We start from the raw sequence: 25644 nt of genomic DNA, 5'->3' as shown, positions 1-25644 counted from the left end.
CAGTCCATTCCTTCTCACATTTTCCCACAGGCATTGCAACATGTCTCGATAGTGGCATGAATTCATGATGAATTAATCCTTCAAAGTCAAAGGAGACTATCAGCATGGCTTTGAAGTTTGATCTGACCTGACAAGCGTTTTTGGTCTTGGAGACTATTTCCCGGCCCATTCTGAAGACTGAACATTGGTTTCAACATCATAACTGTAAAACCATTTCTCATCACCAGTTATAATTGTCTCAAGCAACATCTTGTTCTCACTTGCGTGATCCAAAATTGCTCTTCACAGATGGCGAGGCAACGGTCTTTCTGCTTTTGAATCATGAGTAATGGGACAAATTTGGCAGCAACACAATGCATTTCAAGATGCTGTGTCAGGATTTCATGACAGGGTCCAACTGAAATGTTACACTCTTCTGCAATCTCTCTGACAGTCTGTCTTTCATTGGGACGCACAATTTCGTAGATGTTTCAGATATGAGCATCATCGGTAGACATCGAAGGGTGTTCTGAATAAGGGTCATCTTTAACTTCCGCCACGCCATAATTTTAAACAGTGTTAACCATTTGTAACGCCGAGTACGGCATAAGCACTCAGCACCATGGGCTTCCTGCATCATCTGGTGTGTCTCTGTAGCAGTTTTATTGAGTTTCAAGCAAAATTTAATGCAGATGCGTTGCTGCTCTAACTCTTCCATCTCAAAATTCGCAATCTGTGCGACACATAGTTCTACTCAAAACAGCACTGACTAATAACTAGCAGACATACAACAATGAAACTTGTGGCAGTCATGCACTAAACACAAGCATGTTACGTTCCAACACACCATTGGTGTGAAATTACGATTGAACTGACCTTGTATCTAATCTCACCATATTTTGCATTACAGTTAAAATCAAATTTTTGAGATGAAAATGTTGATTTAATTTTCCTAATTTTCATACACTAACATATTCTGTACACCTGATCAAAACGATTGGGCAGATGCACTGTCATCAAGGACCGTCTCAAATCACATCACGAAATGAAACACAAGGAGATTAGTATCATGGTGTAAATGGCAAGTTTCTGAGATAGTGTAGTTACGAATTCTTTTTAAATAAAGATTTTAGAAAATCTAATAATAAACAGGGACAGAGATTTCAATTTAAATAGGATTTTGGGTCTGGCACATCCACCAAAGATGGAAAAAGTTAGGACAAAGTGCATTTCGAGGAATATCAGTATGGGCTCTGAAAAACAAGAGAGAATCAAAGGTCGTAATGGGCATCAGGAGTCGAACTCAGAATAAATAGTGGCATGGGGCCAACAGCAATTAACAGTATGGCTGGCGAAAGGCAGTCAGTATACATAACAGCAAAACTCACAGTACCTGAGGAAGATGGCTGGGCCACTCGTTGAAACATAGTACAGAAAACGTAAACAACTTGACTTACACTCAGCAGCAATCCATTAAAATCAGAAAGTGATAAAGGTAGTTAAACAATTTACTGCCAAATGAAAATAATACAGCAAAAATATGATCAAAGCAGTGGGATTCATATCCTGCTGGATGAGTATTTTTTATAGTGCAGGAATATATTTACAAGGGACAGATTAACTCCCGTGTATTCTTAAACACTTCACTTTCATAACGACTCATTTATATGGTTTCTGAAACTGTTTCACTACTAGCTATGGTACCACAGAACCAGCAACATTTCAACTTTGAATTTTAAACGTCTTTTACTCAAAAATTTGCATGGATAACACATGGAATTGCAGAATGAAAACGTAATCAATCACAACTGTATAAAGCAGCACATAGTACCCCCTTACCTTTAGTGAACTTCTGCGAGAGATCCAACAGTGTGAGACTAGAAGGCTTTACTTTTCTTTTTTCCATCTGGTGACTGATGAAGGTAAAATAATTTAAAACATGTATGCTATTTACTGTGGCACAGTAAGCATGCCAGTTAAGATTAATGTTACTGCACTGTTGTTGGGCAAATGGCAACCATCGTACATCCCACGGAAGTTCTTTCCAGTCACAGATATCGACTTCTTGCAGGCCCACACCCAACCGTCTCGGCACAACTCCAGTGCAGATCAATCTACAACCAAAAATATTAATATGACATCGTTATTTAAATCACAATATACCATAATATTCTGACACAAAAAATTAAACACTAATTTAGTATTTTAATAAATCACTTATCTTCCCAAAACAAAGTTCGACAAAAATTGAAAAAAATTAAAAAATGGAGCGAAAATAAACATATGAGTAAAGCAGCCTCAAGTGAAATAACTGGAATGATAGCTGAGAATAAGCTTCAAGCTGGTGTACTATTTCACTGAATTTCTAGGCCAGCTAAACTCTTACAATTAGCATTTTTTATTTTTTATTTTTTGTTGAGTCCAAAGAAGAGCTCTATGAAACTGTCTTATTTACTATGGATTAGCTCTTGAAAACATGCAATTTGATGCAAAAGAAGACTGTACACAACTACTGTCTCAGAGGGTAATCGAATACACACCCCACATATTCCAAAACATTATCGTGTTAGGACAGGATGATTAAAATTGGTGTCATAACATGCAATAAAATACACAGGAAACAAAAACTGCTACATACCTAACACTTAAAATGAAACTACAAGCATTTCTAATAAAACACTGTTTCTATTCTGAACAATGTTTTCTGTATATATAAAATAAACGTAACTTAAATAATTAATAATAAACTTAGATTGTAGAAATAGATACCTAATTTTAATTTGTAAACGTCTTTTGCTTATATTATATATTACTGTATCCACATTCTGATCTATCCAGTACTCACTTCTGCAACTGTGCAGCATGATAACACTGGACCAATGAAAAAATCAAATCAAATTAAATTAAATTATCAGAGATTGTTTCTGTCACTTCTACATCAGTAAATTATTGTACCCTATCAGTCTAGGGAATATTACAAGTAATGGAAAGTCCAGGATTGAACAATAACAATATTATATTGCTACTCACCTCATAAAGCTGATAAGTCACAGACAGGTACAACGAAAAGACTTACATTTAACCTTTCATCATCCAAAATGTCTTCTTCCAAAGTAGAAAAACACACGCACACACGCACACGGGCACACGCGCGCACTCGCGCACACGCGCACACACACACACACAAAAAAGAAGAAGAAGAAGAAGAAGAAGAAGAAGAAGAAGAAGAAGATCACTCACTCTTTCTTGAGAGGTAGTAGTCACGTGTGAGAGTTATTCTTGTGTGAATGTATACGTGTTTTTTACTTCAGAAGAAGGCATTTTGGCTCAAAGCTCTAATGTTCAGCAGTCTATTTGTTGTGCCTGTCTGCGACTCTGTCTCTCCTTTATGTGGACAGTAGCAATCTACAAACAAAAAGACTGCCAGACATCATTCAGCAATTACACTAAGTCCTTCAAACAATGGAAAATGCAGAATGGAACAACTGCGAGAAATAACCACAGAAATCAATATGGCACATACAACAAATGTATCTGTTAGGACAGTACAGCGAAATTTGGCATCAATGGGCTACGGCACCAGACGACCGACGTGAATGCCTCTGCTGACAGCACGGCACCGTGCGCAGCACCTCTCCTGGGCTCATGACAGTATCGGTTGGACCCTCGACGACAGGAAAACCGTGGCCTGATTAGGTGAGTCCCAATTTTAGTTGGTAAGAGCTGAAGGTAGGATTCAAGTACTGCACACACCCCACGAAGCTGTGGACCCAAGCTGTCAGCAAGGCACTATACAAATTGGTAGTGGCACTGCAATTCCCTGTTTCTGGAGCTCCCTTCACATTGTTTTGGTGCTGACAGAGTTCGCAAGTCGGATACTTAGTTGTGCAGTAACTTTCGCAACTGTCGATCTCCTATTTTTCACCGTAATCCTCTCTGTCTGTCACGATAATACGATAATTCGACACACATTTTCGTCTGCGTTGTGACTTAGCAGATGACGATTCTGCGCTTTTCCTGCATGCGATATAAATCTGTGATGTGGCGCCTCTCGAAACACCCGACACTTCGGTTCCTTTAGTCACTGAAGCACACACACCGTGCGAGCACCAACAATTTGCCCACATTTCAATTAACTCGGCACTGACAACTACACAGAACACTGTTCTGACCCTGACTCACGCTCACAGATTACTGAAGACATTTCACAGGTGCCACTCAGAACAGCACATCCTCTAGTTTCGGCTAGCATCTACCTCTATATTCAAACAAGAATTTCTCAGTATGCTTCCAAATATTTGTCCAACACCTGTATACAGAAATAATGACAGACGTATCTCAAAAAAATGGTTCAAATGGCTCTGAGCACTATGGGACTTAACATCTAAGGTCATCAGTCCCCTAGAACTTAGAACTACTTAAACCTAACTAACCTAAGGACATCACACACATCCATGCCCAAGGCAGGATTCGAACCTACGACCGTAGCAGTCGCGCGGTTCCGGACTGAAGCGCCTAGAACCGCAAGACAACTGCAGCCGGCAGACGTATCTCATTTAAATGAATTTAACTCAAAATACACTACGGTAAACCAAAAATAATATATAATGGAGAGAGATTATTTGAAAACTAGTTTTACAAGAGTGTAATTAGAAACTCCAGAATTTACACTGTAAAGCATACAATGAAGTGTGATAATATGAAATCTTAACATTAATATTAAAGAACATATTTCATTTTCAATATACCGTGTGGCTACAATTAAACTTTCCCTATTTAACATGTTGTTGTTGTTGTTGTTGTTGTTGTCTTCAGTCCAGAGACTGGTATGATGTAGCTCTCCATACTACTCTATCCTCTGCAAGCTGCTTCATCTCCCAGTACCTACTGCAACCTACATCCTCCTGAATTTGCTTAGTTTATTCATCTCTCAGTCTCCCTCTACGATTTTTACCCTCCACACTGCCCTCCAATACTAAATTCGTGATCCCTTGATGCCTCAGAATGTGTCCTACCAACTGATCCCTTCTTCTAGTCAAGTTGTGCCACAAATTTCTCTTTTCCCCAATTCTACTCTATACCTCCTCGTTAGTTACATGATCTACCCATCTAATACTTAGCATTCTTCTGTAGTACCACATTTCGAAAGCTTCTATTTTCTTCTTGCCCAAACTATTTATCATCCACATTTCACTTCCTTACATGGCTACACTCCATACAAATACTTTCAGAAAAGACTTCCTGACACTTAAATCTATACCCCATGTTAACAAATTTCTCTTCTTCAGAAACCCTTTCCTTGCCATTGCCAGTCTACATTTTATATCCTCTCTACTTTGACCATCATCAGTTATTTTGCTCCCTAAATAGCAAAACACATTTACTACTTTAAGTGTCTCATTTCCTAATCTAATTCCATCGGCATCACCCGACTTAATTTGACTACATTCCATTATCCTCATTTTGCTTTTGTTGATGTTCATCTTATACCCTGCTTTCAAGACACTGTTCATTCCGTTCAACTGCTCTTTGAAGCCCTTTGCTGTCACTCACAGAATTACAACGTCATTGGCGAACCTCAAAGTTTTTATTTCTTCTCCATGGATTTTAATACCTACTCCAAATTTTTCGTATGTTTCCTTTACTGCTTGCTCAATATACAGATTGAATAAGATTGGGGACAGGCTACAACCCTGTCTCACTCCCTTCCCAACCACTGCTTCCCTTTCATGCCCCTCTACTCTTATTACTGCCATCTGCTTTCTGTACAAATTGTAAATAGCCTTTCGCTCCCTTTATTTTACCCCTGCCACCTTCAGAATTTGAAAGAGAGTACTCCAGTCAAGATTCTCAAAAGCTTTCTCTAAGTCTACAAATGCTAGAAATGTAGGTTTGCCTTTCCTTAATCTATCTTCTAAGCTAGGTCATAGGGCCAGTATTGCCACACGTTCGAAAATGGTTCAAATGGTTCTGTGCACTATGGGACTTAAAATCAGAGGTCATCAGTCCCCTAGAACTTAGAACTACTTAAACCTAACTAACCTAAGGACATTACACACATCCCTGCCCGAAGCAGCATTCGAACCTGCGACCGTAATGGTCACACGGTTCCAGACTGAAGCGTCTAGAAGCACTCAGCCACACTGGCCGGCTACGTGTTCCAATATTTCTACAGCATCCAAACTGATCTTCCGTGAGGTCAGCTTCTACCAGCTTTTCCATTCAGCTGTAAAGAATTCACGTTAGTATTTTGCAGCTGTGGCTTATTAAACTGATAGTTCGATAATTTTCACATCTGTCAACACCTGCTTTCTTTTAACACATTATAACATGGAAACTAGTTACCTTGGTAGCATTAATGTCCAGAGGATGGGGTGCACGATTTCCATGCATCACAATGCCACCGTCCAGTTCCAACTATGGCCACCAGGTGCTGTGATCAGTCATCATGATTCGTAGTCTCACACACATGACCCGTCTCACTGCATTTGTTGACGTGTCAACATGAGATTGGACCAAAGGAGCAGGGCATTACAGGTGAAGCTCTGTTATCAAAACAATAATAATGCTGCAGCTGCATTTCAAGAACATTGCCGGTTGAAAGTATTACAGAAGGGTCCTCTTTGTCTACCTACTGTGTGGAGCATGATGAAGTAGTTCGAATCAACTGGAGAACTGGGTGTTGCTCTGGGAACAAGCCAATGACCAGTTGCACCACAGGTAGTTGATGAAACACTGTTGCTATGGCAGACAATGCTGCGTGCACTTCCCAATCGTCAGGCAGTGCGCGTGCTGCGTCACCATAGTTGAACATCCATGGTCCACTGTACGGAAGATGCTTCGAACCATTCTCAAATGGAATCCGGAAGTTGATGAGGGCTCGCTCTGGACAATCCTTATGACAGCTGAAGCTCATTTTTCTCTGACAGATGAGGTGAACACACAGAATTGCTTCACCTCCAGTCGCTGCGCATGAATTTCCCCTGCACGGTGAATGTGTCACCGTGCAGTGTGGCTTCACGGCTATGTTCATCACTGGACCATTCTTTTTTGAACACGTTGGCATTCAAGGACCAAAGCCGTGCAGTGTGACTGGCCAGTGTTACTACAATATGCTTCGCCAGCATGTCATACCTGCCCCACAGGAGAGAGATGCATTGAACTAGATAGTTTTCATGCAAGATGGGGTCACATCATACATTGCTTGTGAAGTTCAACTGTTTCTACGAAACGCATTTGGAAATTATCAAATCATCAGTCAATTGTTTCCAAATGCTTGACCGGCACAATCATCTGATCTCACTCTCAGTGATTTTTGGTTGTGGGGCTGATAGGTAGCATACCTATAGACATGTTCCATTCTGCTGTGCTGAATGCCATCCTGTGCTTTCCGACTCTTCTGTACACTGAAGGGTGCCATGTTGAGCACCTTTTTTAGCAGTAATGGTACTGGTATGTAATGGTATGATGTACCGTGGCAGCACATTAAAAGTTTTTCAATTGAATTGATTCTGCATTATCTCTCTTCCCCATCTCCTTACATTAATGATATCAAGTTTGGTCCAAGTACAGTAATTAGTTTCTGTGTTGTAACGTGCCAAATACAGAAAGTTTAATTATAACCACCCTGTAGTACATTACATTTAAAATACAGTAGTTGGCTGATTATATTGTTTGCAACAGAGATTAAGTCAGCTATACAATAGTGGTTGCAGCATCTGTGGGAACACATATTCAAAGATAATAAAGTATTCTTATTGAGTGAGAAAAGGACCTGTATTCCTACTCATTGGTACAAATCTACTTCACGAAAAACTACTGTGTTTCAACTACTACACTAACATTGAAATATGGTACACTACTGCCATTTTTTATAGAATTCATGTTGTACCAGAAATGGAAATTTATATTTCATTCACTGCTTTTACGGGCATGTATATAGACCTGTCATTTCTACACTGGAGAAGATTTCATTGTGCTGCAATATATATAAAATACGTCTTTAAAAATATCCTTACAAATACATCGCCAAAAATACACATTCAGAAATTAAGCTATTTAAAAAAAATACATCTTTTACGATAATACAGCAGCTAGTTAAGTTTATGTTTTGAATGATTATCTGCAGCACCTATTCAAATAACACGAAGAATCTTTGCATGTTAAATTTGTTTTGTTCATTTAATCAATTTTGCGGGTTTCCCCCTTTTCCATAAAAATTTCTAATTCTTCCAAGACTTTTAGTGTGAACAATTTTGATGTTGCCTAGAATCTCACCTAAAGTATGGTTAGTTATCTTTAAATGCTCACCTAATGCCATACAGTTGGAATTTAAATTACAGTGTTTTTTACAACGTATATTAAATGTCCCCCATTCGGATCTCCGGGCGGGGACTACTCAAGACGACGTCATTATCAGGAGAAAGAAAACTGGTGTCCTACGGATCGGAGCGTGGAATGTCAGATCCCTTAATCGGGCAAGTAGGTTACAAAATTTAAAAAGGGAAATGGATAGGTTAAAGTTAGATATAGTGGGAATTAGTGAAGTTCGGTGGCAGGAGGAACAAGACTTTTGGTCAGGTGATTACAGGGTTATAAATACAAAATCAAATAGGGGTAATGCAGGAGTAGGTTTAATAATGAATAAAAAATAGGAGTGCCGGTAAGCTACTACAAACAGCATAGTGAACGCATTATTGTGGCCGAGATAGACACAAAGCCCATGCCTACTACAGTTGTACAAGTTTATATGCCAACTAGCTCTGCAGATGAAGAAATTGAAGAAATGTATGACGAGATAAAAGAAATTATTCAGGTAGTGAAGGGAGACAAAAATTTAATAGTCATGGGTGACTGGAATTCGTCAGTAGGAAAAGGGAGAGAAGGAAACATAGTAGGTGAATATGGATTGGGGGGGGGAAGAAATGGAAGAGGAAGCCGCCTCGTAGAATTTTGCACTGAGCATAACTTAATCATAGCTAACACTTGGTTCAAGAATCATAAAAGAAGGTTGTATACCTGGAAGAATCCTGGAGATACTAAAAGGTATCAGATAGATTATACAGGGTGGTCCCGAATTCATGGTACAAACTTTAATGGTAGGTACAGGACATTGTAACAAGGATTTATTGTATAGGAATGTATAGTCGCAGGTGACGCGGTGAGGCGTAAACAGGGGAAAGAGAAATGGAGTGATCGGCTGGTGTCACTGCCGGTAGAGGGCAGTAGATGAACATGATGTATCGCAGTAGGGACAAGCGCCATTCACAATTGTGCTGCCGTAGACGATGGGTGACTTTACGTATGCAGAAAAAGCAGACATGCATTACATGTACGGCCGTGCAAATGGTAACGCCAGAGCTGCGTTACGAATGTATCGCGCGGAGTATCCTAATCGACGAATGCCGGATCATAGAATTTTTCAACGGTTACATCGTCAACTTTGTGAAACAGGTACGTTCGACGTCAACAGACATGACGCTGGTCGATTAAGAGCTGTACGCACTCCAAGACTGGAAGAACGCATCTTGAACATAGTGGCTGATAGACCCGAGTCAAGCACAAGAACTGTTGCGCGTGACGTACATGTGAGTCATCAGACTGTATGCAGAGTGTTAAATGAAAATCGCTTACACCCCTTCCATTTTCAAAAAGTACAAGCATTGAATCCGGCAGATTATCCTCTTCACGTGAACTTCTGCCAGTGGTTGTTGCAGCAATGTGCGTTGCAGCCGGATTTCATAGGTCATGTGCTATTTACAGATGAAGCGACATTTTCACGCGAGGGTGTCTTTAATGCGCACAATTCCCATGTGTGGGCAACAGATAATCCACATGCAACGCGTCCACATGCGTATCAACAACGTTTCGGTATTAATGTGTGGGCTGGTATTGTGAACGACTTTTTGATTGGGCCATACTTACTACCCACGCGACTCTGTGGCGAAAGCTATCTTATTTTTCTGCAAGAAGTGTTACCAGAACTGCTGCAAGATGTTCCGCTCGCCATTCGTAACCGCATGTGGTTTCAGCACGATGGAGCGCCAGCACACTTCAGCACTGCTGTACAGAATTACCTGAATGCCACGTTTGGTGCTAGATGGATTGGGCGTGGTGGACCAGTCCCTTGGCCACCCCGATCTCCTGATTTCTCTTGCCTCGATTACTTTTTATGGGGACATCTTAAGAGTCTTGTTTATGAGACTCCAGTTGACTCAGATGAGGATCTCGTTGCTCGCATATCTGTAGCTGCTGCAGGTGTGCGTGAAATACCAGGCATCTTTGAACGTGTACGCCAATCGCTGCACCGACGCTGTCAAGCATGTATCGCTCATGGTGGACGCAATTTTGAACACTTACTGTAAACATGACACTTGTCAACAACGATTTCAATAAAATCTTTCGTTTTCCTTTCGGCCGTTATTTCCCCTGTTTACGCCTCACCGCGTCACCTGGGACTATACATTCCTATACAATATATCCTTGTTACAATGTCCTGCACCTACCATTAAAGTTTGTACCATGAATTCGGGACCACCCTGTATAATGGTAAGACAGAGATTTAGGAACCAGGTTTTAAATTGTAAGACAATTCCAGGGGCAGATGTGGATTCTGACCACAATCTATTGCTTATGAACTGCAGATTGAAACTGAAGAAACTGCAAAAAGGTGGGAATCTAAGGAGATGGGACCTGGATAAACTGACTAAACCAGAGGTTGTACAGAGTTTCAGGGAGAGCATAAGGGAACAATTGACAGCAATGGGGGAAAGAAATACAGTAGAAGAAGAATGGGTAGCTCTGAGGGATGAAGTAGTGAAGGCAGCAGACGATCAAGTAGGTAAAAAGACGAGAGTTAATAGAAATCCTTGGGTAACAGAAGAAATATTGAATTTAATTGATGAAAGGAGAAAATATAAAAATGCAGTAAATGAAGCAGACAAAAAGGAATACAAACGTCCCAAAAATGAGATCGACAGTAAGTGCAAAATGGCTAAGCAGGGATGGCTAGAGGACAAATGTAAGGACGTAGAGGCTTGTCTCACTAGGGGTAAGATAGATACTGCCTACAGGAAAATTAAAGAGACCTTTGGAGAGAAGAGAACCACTTGTATGAATATCAAGAGCTCATATGGCAACCCAGTTCTAAGCAAAGAAGGGAAGGCAGAAAGGTGGAAGGAGTATACTGAGGGTTTATACAAGGGCGATGTACTTAAGGACAATATTATGGAAATGGAAGAGGATGTAGATGAAGATGAAATGGGAGATAAGATACTGCGTGAAGAGTTTGACAGAGCACTGAAAGACCTGAGTCGAAATAAGGCCCCGGAAGTAGACAACATTCCATTAGTACTACTAACATCCTTGGGAGAACCAGTCATGACAAAACTACCATCTGGTGAGCAAGATGTATGAGACAGGCGAAATACCCACAGACTTCAAGAAGAATATAATAATTCCAATCCCAAAGAAAGCAGGTGTTGACAGATGTGAAAATTACCGAACTATCAGTTTAATAAGTCACAGCTGCAAAATACTAACGCGAATTCTTTATAGACGAATGGAAAAACTAGTAGAAGCGGACCTCGGGTGAAGATCAGTTTGGATTCCGTAGAAATGTTGGAACACGCGAAACAAAACTAACCTTACGACTTATCTTAGAAGAAAGATTAAGAAAAGGCAAACCTATGTTTCTAGCATTTATAGACTTAGAGAAAGCTTTTGACAATGTTAACTGGAATACTCTCTTTCAAATTCTGAAGGTGGCAGGGGTAAAATACAGGGAGCGAAAGGCTATTTACAATTTGTACAGAAACCAGATGGCAGTTATAAGAGTCGAGGGGCATGAAAGGGAAGCAGTGGTTGGGAAAGGAGTGAGACAGGGTTGTAGCCTCTCCCCGATGTTATTCAATCTGTATATTGAGCAAGCAGTAAAGGAAACAAAAGAAAAATTCGGAGTAGGTATTAAAATTCATGGAGAAGCAGTAAAAACTTTGAGGTTTGCCGATGACATTGTAATCCTGTCAGAGACAGCAAAGGGCTTGGAAGAGCAGTTGAACGGAATGGACAGTATCTTGAAAGGAGGATACAAGATGAACATCAACAAAAGCAAAACGAGGATAATGGAATGTAGTCAAATTAAATTGGGTGATGCTGAGGGAATTAGATTAGGAAATGAGACACTTAAAGTAGTAAAGGAGTTTTGCTATTTAGGGAGTAAAATAACTGATGATGGCCGAAGTAGAGAGGATATAAAATGTGGACTGGCAATGGCAAGGAAATCGTTTCTGAAGAAGAGAAATTTGTTAACATCGGGTATAGATTTAAGTGTCAGGAAGTCGTTTCTGAAAGTATTTGTATGGAGTGTAGCCATGTATGGAAGTGAAACATGGACGATAACTAGTTTGGACAAGAAGAGAATAGAAGCTTTCGAAATGTGGTGTTACAGAAGAATGCTGAAGATAAGGTGGGTAGATCACATAACTAATGAGGAGGTATTGAATAGGATTGGGGAGAAGAGACGTTTGTGGCACAACTTGACTAGAAGAAGGGATCGGTTGGTAGGACAAGTTTTGAGGCATCAAGGGATCACAAATTTAGCATTGGAGGGCACTGTGGAGGGTAAAAATCGTAGAGGGAGACCAAGAGATGAATACACTAAGCAGATTCAGAAGGATGTAGGCTGCAGTAGGTACTGGGAGATGATGATGCTTGCACAGGATAGAGTAGCATGGAGAGCTGCATCAAACCAGTCTCAGGACTGAAGACCACAACAACAACAACATTAAATGTTTTTCGAGTCTGGTCAATGTACTTTATGAAGATTCAAGTCAGCAAAAAATTATCCATACCACCAATGAAGACCCTTTGCTAAATGTCTTGAAACAATTACAAATTTTTGTGGAAAAAGAAAAACTACAAAATTTATTAAATGAAGAAAATGAATTTAACTGATATGGGTTCTTCCAGTTATCTAAAGAGGTGCTGTAGATAAGCATTCAAGACATAATCCCAACTACCTGCTGTATTATCCTCATATAAATATTTTTAAAAGTGTCTTTTTTAATGTATGTTTCTGGTGACATATATGTAAAGATATTTTTAATGATGTAGTTTTAAGATATATTTTGACATATACTGAAGCATGATGAAATTTTATCCAGTTCAGAAATGACATGTCTATATACATGCCCATAAAAGCAGTGACCAAAGTATAAATGTCCATTTCCAGTGTCAATATGAATTTTGTAACAAATGGCAGCAGCTAACCATATTTCAATGTTACTGTAGTAGTTGAAATTCAATAGTTTTTCGTGAAGTAGATTTGAACCAACGTGTATAAATACAGGACCTTATCTCGTACCATTTTTCCCGAGGGCATGCAGCTTTACTGTATGGTTAAATGATGATGGTGTCTTCTTGGGTAAAATATCCCGGAGGTAAAATAGTCCTCCATTCGGATCTCCAGGTGGGGACTACTCAGGAGGACATTGTTATCAGGAGAAAGAAAACTGGCGTTCTACAGATCGAAGTGTGGAATGTCAGATCCCTTAATTGGGCAGGTAGGTTAGAACATTTAAAAAGGGAAATGGAGATGTTAAAGTTAGATATAGTGGGAATTAGTGAAGTTCGGTGGCAGGAGGAACAAGACTTCTGGTCAGGTGACTCAGGGTTATATACACAAAATCAAATAAGGGTAATGCAGGAGTAGGATTAATAATGAATAGGAAATTAGGAATGCGGGTAAGCTTCTACAAACAGCATAGTCAGCACATTATAATGGCCAAGATAGATACGAAGCCCACACCTACCACAGTAGTACAAGTTTATATGCCAACTAGCTCCGCAGATGATGGAGAGATTGATGAAGTGTATGATGAGATAAAAGAAATTATTCTGATAGTAAAGGGAGACGAAAATTTAATTGTCATGGGTGACTGGAACTCGATAGTAGGAAAAGGAAGAGAAGGAAACGTAGTAGTTGAATATGGAATGGGATTAAGGAATGAAAGAGGAAGCCGCCTGGTAGAATTTTGCACAGAACATAGCTAACACTTGATTCAAGAATCATAAAAGAAGGTTGTATACATGGAAGAAGCCTGGAGATACTGGAAGCTGTCAGATAGATTATATAATGGTAAGACACAGATTCAGGAACAAGGTTTTAAATTGTAAGACATTTTCAGGGGCAGATATGGACTCTGACCACAATCTATTGGTTATGAACTGTAGATTAAAACTGAAGAAACTGCAAAAATGTGGGAATTTAAGATGATGGGACCTGGATAAACTGAAAGAACCAGAGGTTGTAGAGAGCTTCAGGGAGAGCATTAGGGAATGATTGACAAAAATGGGAGAAAGAAATACAGTAGAAGAAGAATGGGTAGCTTTGAGAGATGAAATAGTGAAGGTAGCAGAGGATCAAGTAGATAAAAAGATGAGGGCTAATAGAAATCCTTGGGTAACAGAAGATATATTGAATTTAATTGATGAAAGGAGAAAATATAAAAAAGCAGTAAATCAAGCAGCCAAAAAGGAATACAAACGTCTCAAAAATGAGGTCGACAGGAAGCGCAAAATGGCTAAGCAGGGACAAATGTAAGGATGTAGAGGTGCACATCGCTAGGGGTAAGATAGATACTGCCTACAGGAAAATTAAAGAGACCTTTGGAGAAAAGAAAATCACTTGCATGAATATCAAGAGCTCAGATGGAAACCCAGTTCTAAGCAAAGAAGGGAAGGCAGAAAGGTGGGAGGGGTATATAGAGTGTCTATACAAGGGCGATATTCTTGAGGACAATATTATAGAAATGGAAGAGAATGTGGATAAAGATGAAATAGGAGATATGATACTGCGTGAAGAGCTTGACAGAGCACTGAAAGACCTAAGTCGAAACAAGACCCCGGGAGTAGACAACATTCCATTAGAACTACTGACAGCCTTGGGAGAGCCAGGTCTAACAAAACTCTACCACCTAGTGAGTAAGATGTATGAGACAGGTGAAATACCCACAGACTTCAAGAAGAGTATAATAATTCCAATCCCAAAGAAAGCAGGTGATGACACATGTGAAAATTACCGAAATATCAGTTTAATAACTCACGGCTGCAAAATACTAACACGAATTCTTTATAGACGAATGGAAAAACTGGTAGAAGCCGACCTCGGGGAAGATCAGTTTGGATTCCATAGAAATGGTTGAATGCATGAAGCAATACTGACCCTACGACTTATCTTAGAAAATAGATTAAGGAATGGCAAACCTATGTTTCTAGCATTTGTAGACTTAGAGAAAGATTTTGACAATGTTGACTGGAATACTCTCTTTCAAATTCTGAAGGTGGCAGGGGTAAAATACAGGGAGCGAAAGGCTATTCACAATTTGTACAGAAACCAGATGGCAGTTATAAGAGTTGAGGGCCATCAAAGGGAAGCAGTGGTTGGGAAGGGAGTGAGACAGGGTTGTAGCCTATCCCCGATGTTATTCAATCTGTATATTGAGCAAGCAGTAAAGGAAACAAAAGAAAAATTCGGAGCAGGAATTAAAATCCATGGAGAAGAAATAAAAACTTTGAGGTTTGCCGACGACATTGTAATTCTGTCAGAGACGGCAAAGGGCTTGGAAGAGCAGTTGAATGGAATGGACAGTGTCTTGAAAGGACGATATAATATGAACATCAGCAAAAGCAAAACGAGGATAATGGAATGTCGTCAAATTAAATCGGGTGATGCTGAGGGAATTAGATTAGGAAATGAGACACTTAAAGTAGTAAAGGAGTTTTGCTATGTGGGAAGCAAAATAACTGATGATGGTCGAAGAAGAGAGGATATAAAATGTAGACTGGCAATGGCAAGGAAAGCGTTTCTGAAGAAGAGAAATTTGTTAACATGGAGTATGGATTTAAGCGTCAGGAAGTCGCTTCTGAAAGTATTTGTATGGAGTGTAGCCATGTAAGGAAGTGAAATGTGGACGATAAATAGTTTAGACAACAGGAGAACAGAATCTTTTGAAATGTGGTGCTACAGAAGAATGCTGAAGATTAGATGGGTAGATCACATAACTAATGGGGAGGTATTGAATAGAACTGGAGAGAAGAGAAATAGGAGAAGGGATCGGTTGGTAGGGGATATTCTGAGGCATCAAGTATTAAGTATTGGAGGGCAGAGTAGAGGGTAAAAATCGTAGAGGGAAACCAAGAGATGAATACACTAAACAGATTCAGAAGGATGTAGGTTGCAGTAGGTACTGGGAGATGAAGAAGCTTGCACAGGATAGAGTAGCATGGAGAGCTGCATCAAACCAGTCTCTGGACTGAAGACGACAACAACAACAACAACACATCTCGTATAATGAGAATGCTACTTTATAGTCAAATATTCGTTGTCGTAGATTTTGCAGCCACTGTTGTACAACTTACTTAATCTCTGTTGCAGGGAATGTAATCAACCAATTACTGAATTTTAAATGTAATTTACAATATTTTAAGTAAAATATGTTCTCTAATATCAATGTAAGATTCCACATTGTCACACTTTGCTGTATATTTTACAGTGTCAGTTCCAGAGTTTCTGACTATGCTCTTGTAAAATTACAGAGCAAAACTGATGAAAATGAAAATATTGCTTGCAATGTGGCTGTCTGATAAAGTTAATTTCAATGGTCTCTCTTTCCCCGGCAGGCAATGCTTGCTCTAGCTACAAGGAAATTTATCTGGACATCAAGAGACTAAACTTACTGATTGACTATGTAGTAATTAATAGATAAATGGCTTCAAAAATTAGGTGTTCTTATATATTTAGAGGCCTTGACATTAACTGCGACCACTTCATAGTGGTTTTTAAGATAGGATTTTGTATATGGTGGAGGAAAGTTTGAAATAACACTGTGAAAAACAAAGCCCGAGATATACAAAGTTCTCTCACGGTACAATGTTCATAAAAGATTAACTGAATATTCACAGACAACCCTAAACAATAGAAATATAGCACATGAATGGAATAATACAAAAGCCTTTCAAAAAAGTTGAAAATGAAATTATTAGCAAAAAAGCATTAAATGGATGCAAAAGATGATTGAAAAATTTGGAATGAAGGTATACAGCAAGTGACAAAAGATAAACACAGGGCTTAGAATAAATATTTCTCAACAAAGACACGTGAAATTAATATTTAAGTAAAAAGAAAACTTTGGAAAGAACAATATGTTTACTTTCATGGTAATCTTCTGCAGCAGCTGTTATAATCAATTATTACCAGTTTTTCCATCTTACGCTTATGGCAAATAATTGATGACATGCATAACCAACAAATAATGACAAACAAAATAACTAAACATCTTAATCAAGAGGAAAAGTAAACAGTTTATCTCAATTTGTTACCGACGGTTGGGTGAGTTGAGCATTATAAAAATTACGATTTGATGACATCATGGAGGAAACAGAAGCAAGAAGTGTCAATAACATAATTATGGAACTAGAAAATGTGCCTTCAGTCTAGTGCCTGATCTGATGCTGCCCACCACAAATTACTCTCCTTTGCCAACCACTTCACCTCAGAGTAGCACTTGCACCCTACAGTCGTAATTACTTGTTGGATGTATTCAAATCCCTGTATTCCCCTACAGTTTTTACCCTCTACAGCTCCCTCTAATACCACAGACGCATTCCCTGATGTCATAACAGACATCCTATCATACCGTCCCTTGATCTTGTCACTGCTTTTCATACGTTCCTGTCCTCAGACAGGTGTCAGCTGGATGTCCTGAGCACCTCCTCTGTTTGGTTGTAACTTCTTCTTACTTTCACCTCTGTTAGCATTTCAAACCACCTTCTTCTTCTCCTCATCCTCTTCCCTCGACGATTCTCTGTAGTAGACAGTTCCTACAGAACATATGCCCCAAGATGTTTTTCTCTTTTGTACCATCCTCATGAAGTTCCTCTCCTACCCTGCTCAGCACCTCCTCATTTCTCATTCTGTCGACCCATTTCACTTTCTCCACTCTTTTCCATAACCACATTTCAAAACTTTCTTTCATTGTTTCAAAACCACAAGACACCACACTTAACACAAAACATTTTGGCAAATCTCTTCCTAAGTGTAATGGGGATGCTTCTGGCTGTCAGCAAGCTTTCACTTTCCCAAAAGCTCTCTTTCCCATGAAGATTCTATGTCTCATTTCCTCTGTACAACTTCTGCTGCAACGTATCGAGCTTCTCAAATATCGGAATGATTGAACCTCTTCAAATATCATCCCGTCTAGTGGTACATTAATCGAGTCAGCTCCTTTTCCAATTCTCATCACTTTGGTTTGCCTAATGTTCAGTTTCACCCCAAATTCATAACCCATTCTTACAATATCCTCCATTATTACCTGGAGCTCTTCCTCTGTTCCACATACATGATGGTTTTTAATCTTTCTTCTACAACTACAAGACCTTTTGATTTTCCCAAGGCCTTATTGATTAGCTTTCCAGCCTATATACTGTAAAGTGCTGGTGACACACAGCAACCCTGTCACACACTTCTTCCAATACCCACATATCAGTTTCATCTTCTGCTCAAACCAGCACTTTCTATCCCACACAGAATTGCTTTATCAACCTTCTGCCCTACCAATCTATACCAGTATCTTTCAGAACCTTCAAAAGTATACGCCAATCAATTCTGTCACATGCTTTTTCTCAGTTGCTAAAACAAACATACATTTCTCTATTCACTTTCAAAAATCTTTTTGGGATCATCCTCCAACACCCAAATGCACCTCTTACCCCTCTTCATTTTCTAAATCTAAATTAATCTTCTCCCATACTCTCCTCTATTTTCCTTTTTATTCTTCTCAGCACTATTCTGGTCAGAGCCTCAGTAACATGGCACATAAAAATAATTGCCATATAATCTTTGCATTGACTGGCATTGGATTTCTTTGGTAAGAGCACCATTATGGTTTTAAGGAGGCCTGTGTAATATATTCCATTGATTACATTTGTAATTCTAGTTACAGCAACAGTCCTTAAGGCCTTCAGTGTCTGACACACCATTTGATCACAGTCCAACACTTTCCTTTGTTTAAGATCCTGGAAAGCTTTCTCCAATTCTCATTTCCCCATTATTTGTCCCCACTGATTTTTGTCTACATTCTTCTTCATCCTCTAAGACTAATCTTTCATGATCAGCTGTAGAATCATATAGATATTCTAATTATGCCTTCCATACATCTTTGTTTTCTTCAGTATTCATTTTTATCTCTCCCTACTTGTTTAGCATTCCTTGCTTGCTAATTTTTCATTGTTCTTTCATCTTTCCCTGCTTTACGCCTTTTTTAATCTGAGTATTTCATTTGTTCCCTCTTGGTTCTTGAACATATTGCACCATTATCCATCTTTCTCTACAGCCTTCCCCCCCCCCCCCCGCCCCCCCCCTTCCAGAATTCCAAATGTCCTGCACCATTTTACTCTAAAACGCACCCACCCACACACACACACACACACACACACACACACACACACACACACACACACACACACATCCATCCGCACATATACAGACACAAGCAGACATTTGTAAAGGCAAAGAGTTTGGGCAGACATCTCGTTTGGTAAGGTACATCATCTTTGTTTTTCACCACTTTTGCTAGACATATCCACAGTTTAAGGACACACTGTAAATGCACATTTCTATCACTCAAGAACACAGTTTATAAAGTTGGCAGTCAAAAGAACAACTCGTACTCAAAGACATATGAGCCACACTGGTGTTGTAAAGAGGCTGGAGAAAGGAACAGCTTTTGGAGCAGAGTGTTTCTATGATGTAAGTGAATATGTTAGCTTTTCTGTGTTTGTCTTTGCACAACAATGTTTCTGTTGTTAGTTTGTTATTTTTCCTGTTTCTAATACGGGTGTATATGCAGACAAGGAAAAACATTCCCGGATTTCCCGGTTAACAACACACTTTCTCCCAGGTGGAAACACACTTTTTCCGTTTTAAGTGACAGTATTACAAAAGTATACATTGGAATTCCACCAAATGCTGCATGTTACTTTCCGAATCATTGAAATCGAGATTGGGATGCGCTTATGTAAGCCAGTCATAGCTCGTGTCACGTGATCTCGCCAGCCGATGACTGTGGACATTCAGAGCATACGACACGTGATGATGTCGGCCAACAGCAATGTCACTGTTAAGAAGCACGAACACACAAACAGGGGAAGTTAATAGTTTAAATTAATATACACAGTGTTGCTACAAGAAAAGAAAAGCGTTCACATATAATATTGGTCTCTAAGGTTAATAAGCTACAAGAGAAGCTAAGCTTTCGCATATAATGTTGACCTTGTTTGCACGTGTTACACTTTAAGATCTATCACACAAATGTGCCAGTAAAATTTTAATAAAGACATAAATGTCTCATCTTCAGGGTTCGAAATTCTTCTAAATGACTCGTCATCAAAGAGTTGATTTTTTAAATGAGATTCAAACGCTCTGTAATTTAAGAAATTCATGGTAAATTCTCGCACATAGTTCAACTTATGTAGAAGGATATTTACTTTGAAAGTAACGCTTTTCAAACCACCATTCGCAATATTTTCCTCGACCTGTTCAAAATATGTTCATTTCAGCAGTTGCCAGATAGCGCAGATAACAGTCGACACCGCGCTTGCGCAGCTACCATGACGTAGGAAGCCCGTACGTACGTACGTGTAAAACACTGAAAGATCATACATTATGTCATAAAAGAAACAAGACATCAGAGGATATTCCAAGGGCATCGGAATTTTGTGAACCACACTAAAATGTGCACATTTAAAATGCATACTTAAAGTGCACATTCGTATATCCAGATTCCCAGTGAAGTAGACCTCGACCTGATATTAAGATTTTCAGTGTGGTTTTTGGGATGTAAATTTTCTTGGAAACGAGACTGTTTTGCCACAAATGGTCATTTTTATAACACGACAAAATACAGGGCGTTTCAAAAAGAAAGAGCAGATTTCAAACATTTATTTCTCAAAAACTACAAATGATAGAAACACAATTCAAACGTTTCTTGTCAGAGAAAGGTTCAAAGTTTTTCAATGGTCCGCGCAGAAGTTCCATGCAAATCCGCAGTGGCGCTGGCGTTTGTTTGTAGGAAAATGGCGACGACACCACAGGAACGATCATTTTGTGTGCTGCAATTTGCAAAGTTAGAGTCCATTGTTGGTGTGCAACGTGCATTCCGCCGTCAATTCAACAAACAGCCGCCTCGTCATAAGCAAATTTATGAGTGGCATCACAGATTCGTAGAAGATGGTTGCATCTGCAAGCGAAAAAGCACGGGTCGTCCACGCACATCGGATGAAAATGTCGAGCGTGTCCGTGCAGCTTACGAAAGGAGCCCTAGAAAATCCACGGCACGGGCAAGTCACGAACTAAACATGTCTAAAACAACGGTATGGCGCGTTCTGAGTAACCGTCTGCACATGAAGCCGTACAAACTGCAGTTATTGCAAGCATTACGTCCTGACGACCACAACAAAAGGTTCGAATTTTCAACTGCAATTCTACAGGACATGGAAGAGGACAATTTTGCCGAACGATTAATTTTTTCAGATGAATCAACGTTTCACATTTCTGGTAAAGTTAATCGGCATAACGTACGAATTTGGGCGAGTGAAACTCCGAGGGACGTTATTCAACATGAAAGAGACTCACCAAAGGTTAACGTCTTTTGTGCAATTTCGGTAAACAAAGTTTATGGACCTTTCTTTTTCATGGAGAAAACTATCACAGGAACCATTTACCTGGACATGTTAGAAAACTGGCTATTTCCTCAACTTCAGGAAGATTCAAATCACTTCATCTTCATGCAAGATGGCGCCCCACCACACTTCTCTGAACCTGTACGACGGTACCTAAATAACACCATTCCAGGACGGTGGATTGGAAGAGCAGGAGCACAAGATCAATGTCATCGTCTGTGGCCTCCCAGGTCACCAGACCTTACTCCCTGCGATTTTTATTTGTGGGGGTACATAAAGGACTGTGTTTATGTCCCACCTATGCCCGCTACTCTTCAAGAGGTACGACATCGAATTGTTGCGGCCGTGAATTCGGTAACTAAAGACCAGTTGCGTCGTGTGTGGCAAGAAATGAGATACCGGTTTGATATTTGTCGTGTAACAAATGGTGCTCATATTGAGGTACAGTTTTGATATTTGTTGTGTAACATTTGGTACTCATATTGAGTGAAGGACCGTTGGAATTGTGTTTCTATCATTTGTAGTTTTTGAGAAATAAATGTTTGAAATCTGCTCTTTCTTTTTGAAACGCCCTGTATAATTCACGAATTACCACTATCAAATGCCTATTTGGCCTACTACAAGTATAAAGCTTTACGTTAGGAAGTAGTTTCACATTTCATTCACACGCACCAGTTTCTCAAGCACGAGATCATAAAGTAGTATTATGAAATTTTTATATAAATTTGGAATTGTCTTATTCTTCTGTAATCTTTGTGATGTCCCCGTTTCTTCTCCTTCCTCATTCTAACAAACAGTCTTTCCATCACCGGTTCTGTAGCTATTCCAGCCATTGTCAAAATCTGTTCGCCGATTAACTTCACTAACCCTGCCACAATCACCGGTTTAGATATCCAGCGATTATTCTCCAGTTAGGCATTATTATGTGTTCGTACAATGCGTTTTCCGCGCTACTCCCAGGATGGAACTTAAGCGGCTGCTAGCCAGGAACTGTACAACTGGTCCTTACTAGTGTAGCGATATGGCCAAAAACTTTCTGTCAAAATTTCATTTTCTTGGATACACCGAGAAGATAATACATAATCTTTCTCACCTGTTATTCCTGTTAGTCGTTTATTTTCATTCTGGTAGTCTGACTCTATGGATTTCGCTATTAATTATAACAATGCTGATCATTCATAAACCCAATCAACCACATAATCAGACATCGATTGGCATTCATATGTTCAGCTTTAATCCGCTCAGCTCATATAGCCCCGTCCCCTTTTGTCTGCAGAAAGTTTATTTCTAGATACGATGAGGATTCTCCTGATAGAGATATCACGTACACTACACACGCATTCAAAAATCAACTTATGATTCATTCAGAAATCAACTTAAAATGTGTTAAAAAATTTTCAAAAACGAACGTCCGCTGGATGCTAAGCACTTTGTGAAACTAGCTTTTTTCCTCAAGAATATGAATTTGGCGCCCCCTTTCCCCGGTAGCATCTAGCTGCTTGCTGCGACTGCTTGCACAGCCAACAGCCACATTCCTGTAGTCAGAAGCGGGAGAATCTACTGCTCAAATGTGACTCAACTGCGCGTGCGCACAAACCTGCTCGTAACTGCTAAAATGAATCTAATGTAAACAGTTGTGACTTCACACTCATCGGAGGCAATTTGTTGTTATGAACCATTGTAAAGTCTTCCTAAAGCCTTTGACACATTTTGCTACTGGCACACGCTTGCATGAGCATGTGTGTCGTCGTCGTATGTGGCACATTTCCTCTGCAATTTAAGTTATTTTCATTTTTTCTCTCATTTATGTTTTATTGTTGAAGTGTTATTCTGCAGTAGCGGGATACAGTAATATCCTTTGTTAGAGTATCGGTTCTTACCAATCAAAATTACAAAAATTTAACAGAAAACTAAAACACTGAAGAATTTCCGGGATTCTAAAAAATTCCCAGGTTTTTCCCGGTTTTCTCCCAGATGAAAAAATTCCCGGGATTTTCCTGGTTGTCCTAGGTCGTATACACACTGTAATACAGTCACAACACACCACATCAGTGAACATAATCAGTTAAAACGAATAATTGTGAAGGAAATCGTGTTGGGAGGTGGCTGTGTCTATATATTTTTCTGAAGTGTAATACTACAAAGATTCTTGTTTGAGAATGTTATGTTTCTAGTTCTGGCAGATGATGAAAGCTAATTATGGTCTCCAGATACATGTGGTTTTATTGAGGGTTTGCTTCTCAAATAAAATACTGAGCGAGTTTGTGTAGTGTTAAGGCACTGGACTCACATTTGGCAGGAGCGGGCTTTGAACCCCTGTTCAGCCATACTGACTCGGTTTCCCTTACTCCATTCTTGCATAATTCCATAAATTATGTATATCCTTTATGTAGGATTATATATAAATTATGTCTGCAATGAATCTAACACGCCCTGTGCTTTTACGAGAAATAGTCAAGTTACAAACACATAAATAAACTAAAGGATAACGGTGGGAGTGTTGAGTTGCAAACAGGCACAATGAAAAAGAATGCAAAATGCCTGTCTTTAACTCAATGCCGCCTCTATGTTGTAAGTAGCAATATACATTTTTCGCCTTGTTTTTATTCCACCCTGGATTTTCCATTATTTAAATAATACTGCCCTTCAATATGCCATTTAGCACAGTGTCCTCAAGAATGTTACAAAGATTTAATGAAACACACTGACTAGTATATCAAAAGAACTGCAACTTTGCTATTCCTAACTACGTGGATACTAAATTTTTTTGTTTCATTTTTCTCATATAATCTTTATGGAAATTCACTAATCCTTTTTCTCAGTATAATTATGTACCTCATCATCACAGGAAAAAACATTTATCTCATATGAGTTTCTACATCTACATCTACATCTACATCTACATCAATACTCCACAAGCCACCCAACGGTGTGGGGCGGAGGGCACTTTACGTCCTATTACCTCCTCCATTTGATTGAAAGTTTATGGTACATTTGAAAAGCAGGCTGAAGAATTCCATTTCCACTGGGCTGAACTTTGTATAGTAGCCAAATGTCAGCCAATTGCATTTCTCTGTGTGACATCATAGAAAAAAGAACAAATGCGAGGTCTTCAAGAAGGCTTGTGGAATTTTGTGCCACATCGACACCTGTCACCATGGAAATTGTTTCACTACTCAACTGCAAGAAATGACAAAACGAATTAAACAACAGAACAGAGAGGTCAAGCAACATCCACAATACAAAGTGACAGTGTTGCGGGCAAGCGCAGACAGCTGCACACAATCCACGACTACAAACCTCCACATTTGCTGCTACTGTCAAAACAGCAGCAGCAGAGCCCTTCAGTCCAGTGAAAACGCTGTTCGTAGTAAGCAGTGGCGCAGGGCTCGCGAGTACTGACAGTGGAAGAAAAGTGTCTTCCCGAGTGCTGTGTTTCAGGAAGCTCCTGTACCGCGACAGCTTCTCCACGAGGACTTGTTGGATGCTGGCCCGAAGGGACTGACTGCTGCCCACAGCGCGAGTGTAAACATCGTAACATGCAGCGGGGAGAGATGTCAGTGCCTTGTGGCCTCGTGCAAGTTGATGCCACAGTAATGAAGCTGTCTGTTCTAGCCTTGAGAGGTTGAGTGTTTTATCTGAAACTGTCAATAAGCACTTTCTTTTACTTGAATTGCGTGAAACAAAATATGAATACGTAACACAAAGAGGATTGCAACAATACTAAAAATGTACCACGGATAACGTCACGGGTAAAGCTAGAATCACCCATCAATACTGCAAAAGATATAAAATATCTTTATGGAGATCCAGTAACTTTAGTTACTGTATTTATGCATAAAAACCGCAAAAACCCTTTTTTAACCATTTTTGCACTGTGGATCACAATTATCAACATAATTAACAGTGCAAAGGGCTCAAATTTTA

The 25644-nt window shown here is 39.5% G+C and overlaps 1 protein-coding gene across 1 annotated transcript in view; it reads right to left on the bottom strand.

Annotated features, from left to right (window-relative positions):
* LOC124711323 (midasin-like) overlaps nt 1-25644 on the bottom strand; it is a 128124-nt gene that overhangs the window by 77842 nt on the left and 24638 nt on the right. The window contains exons 4-6 of the mRNA XM_047241341.1: nt 25018-25361; nt 24680-24897; nt 1819-2093 (exon numbers count right to left, since the gene is read on the bottom strand). Of these exons, the coding sequence (XP_047097297.1) occupies nt 1819-2093; nt 24680-24897; nt 25018-25361 (837 nt within the window). The remainder of the gene's footprint in view (nt 1-1818; nt 2094-24679; nt 24898-25017; nt 25362-25644) is intronic.

The sequence above is a fragment of the Schistocerca piceifrons genome, chromosome 8 (genome assembly GCF_021461385.2).
Source record: "Schistocerca piceifrons isolate TAMUIC-IGC-003096 chromosome 8, iqSchPice1.1, whole genome shotgun sequence".
Lineage (NCBI taxonomy): Eukaryota > Metazoa > Arthropoda > Insecta > Orthoptera > Acrididae > Schistocerca > Schistocerca piceifrons.
Note: the sequence above shows the minus strand (reverse complement) of the source record. Positions and strands in the feature narration are given on the sequence as shown.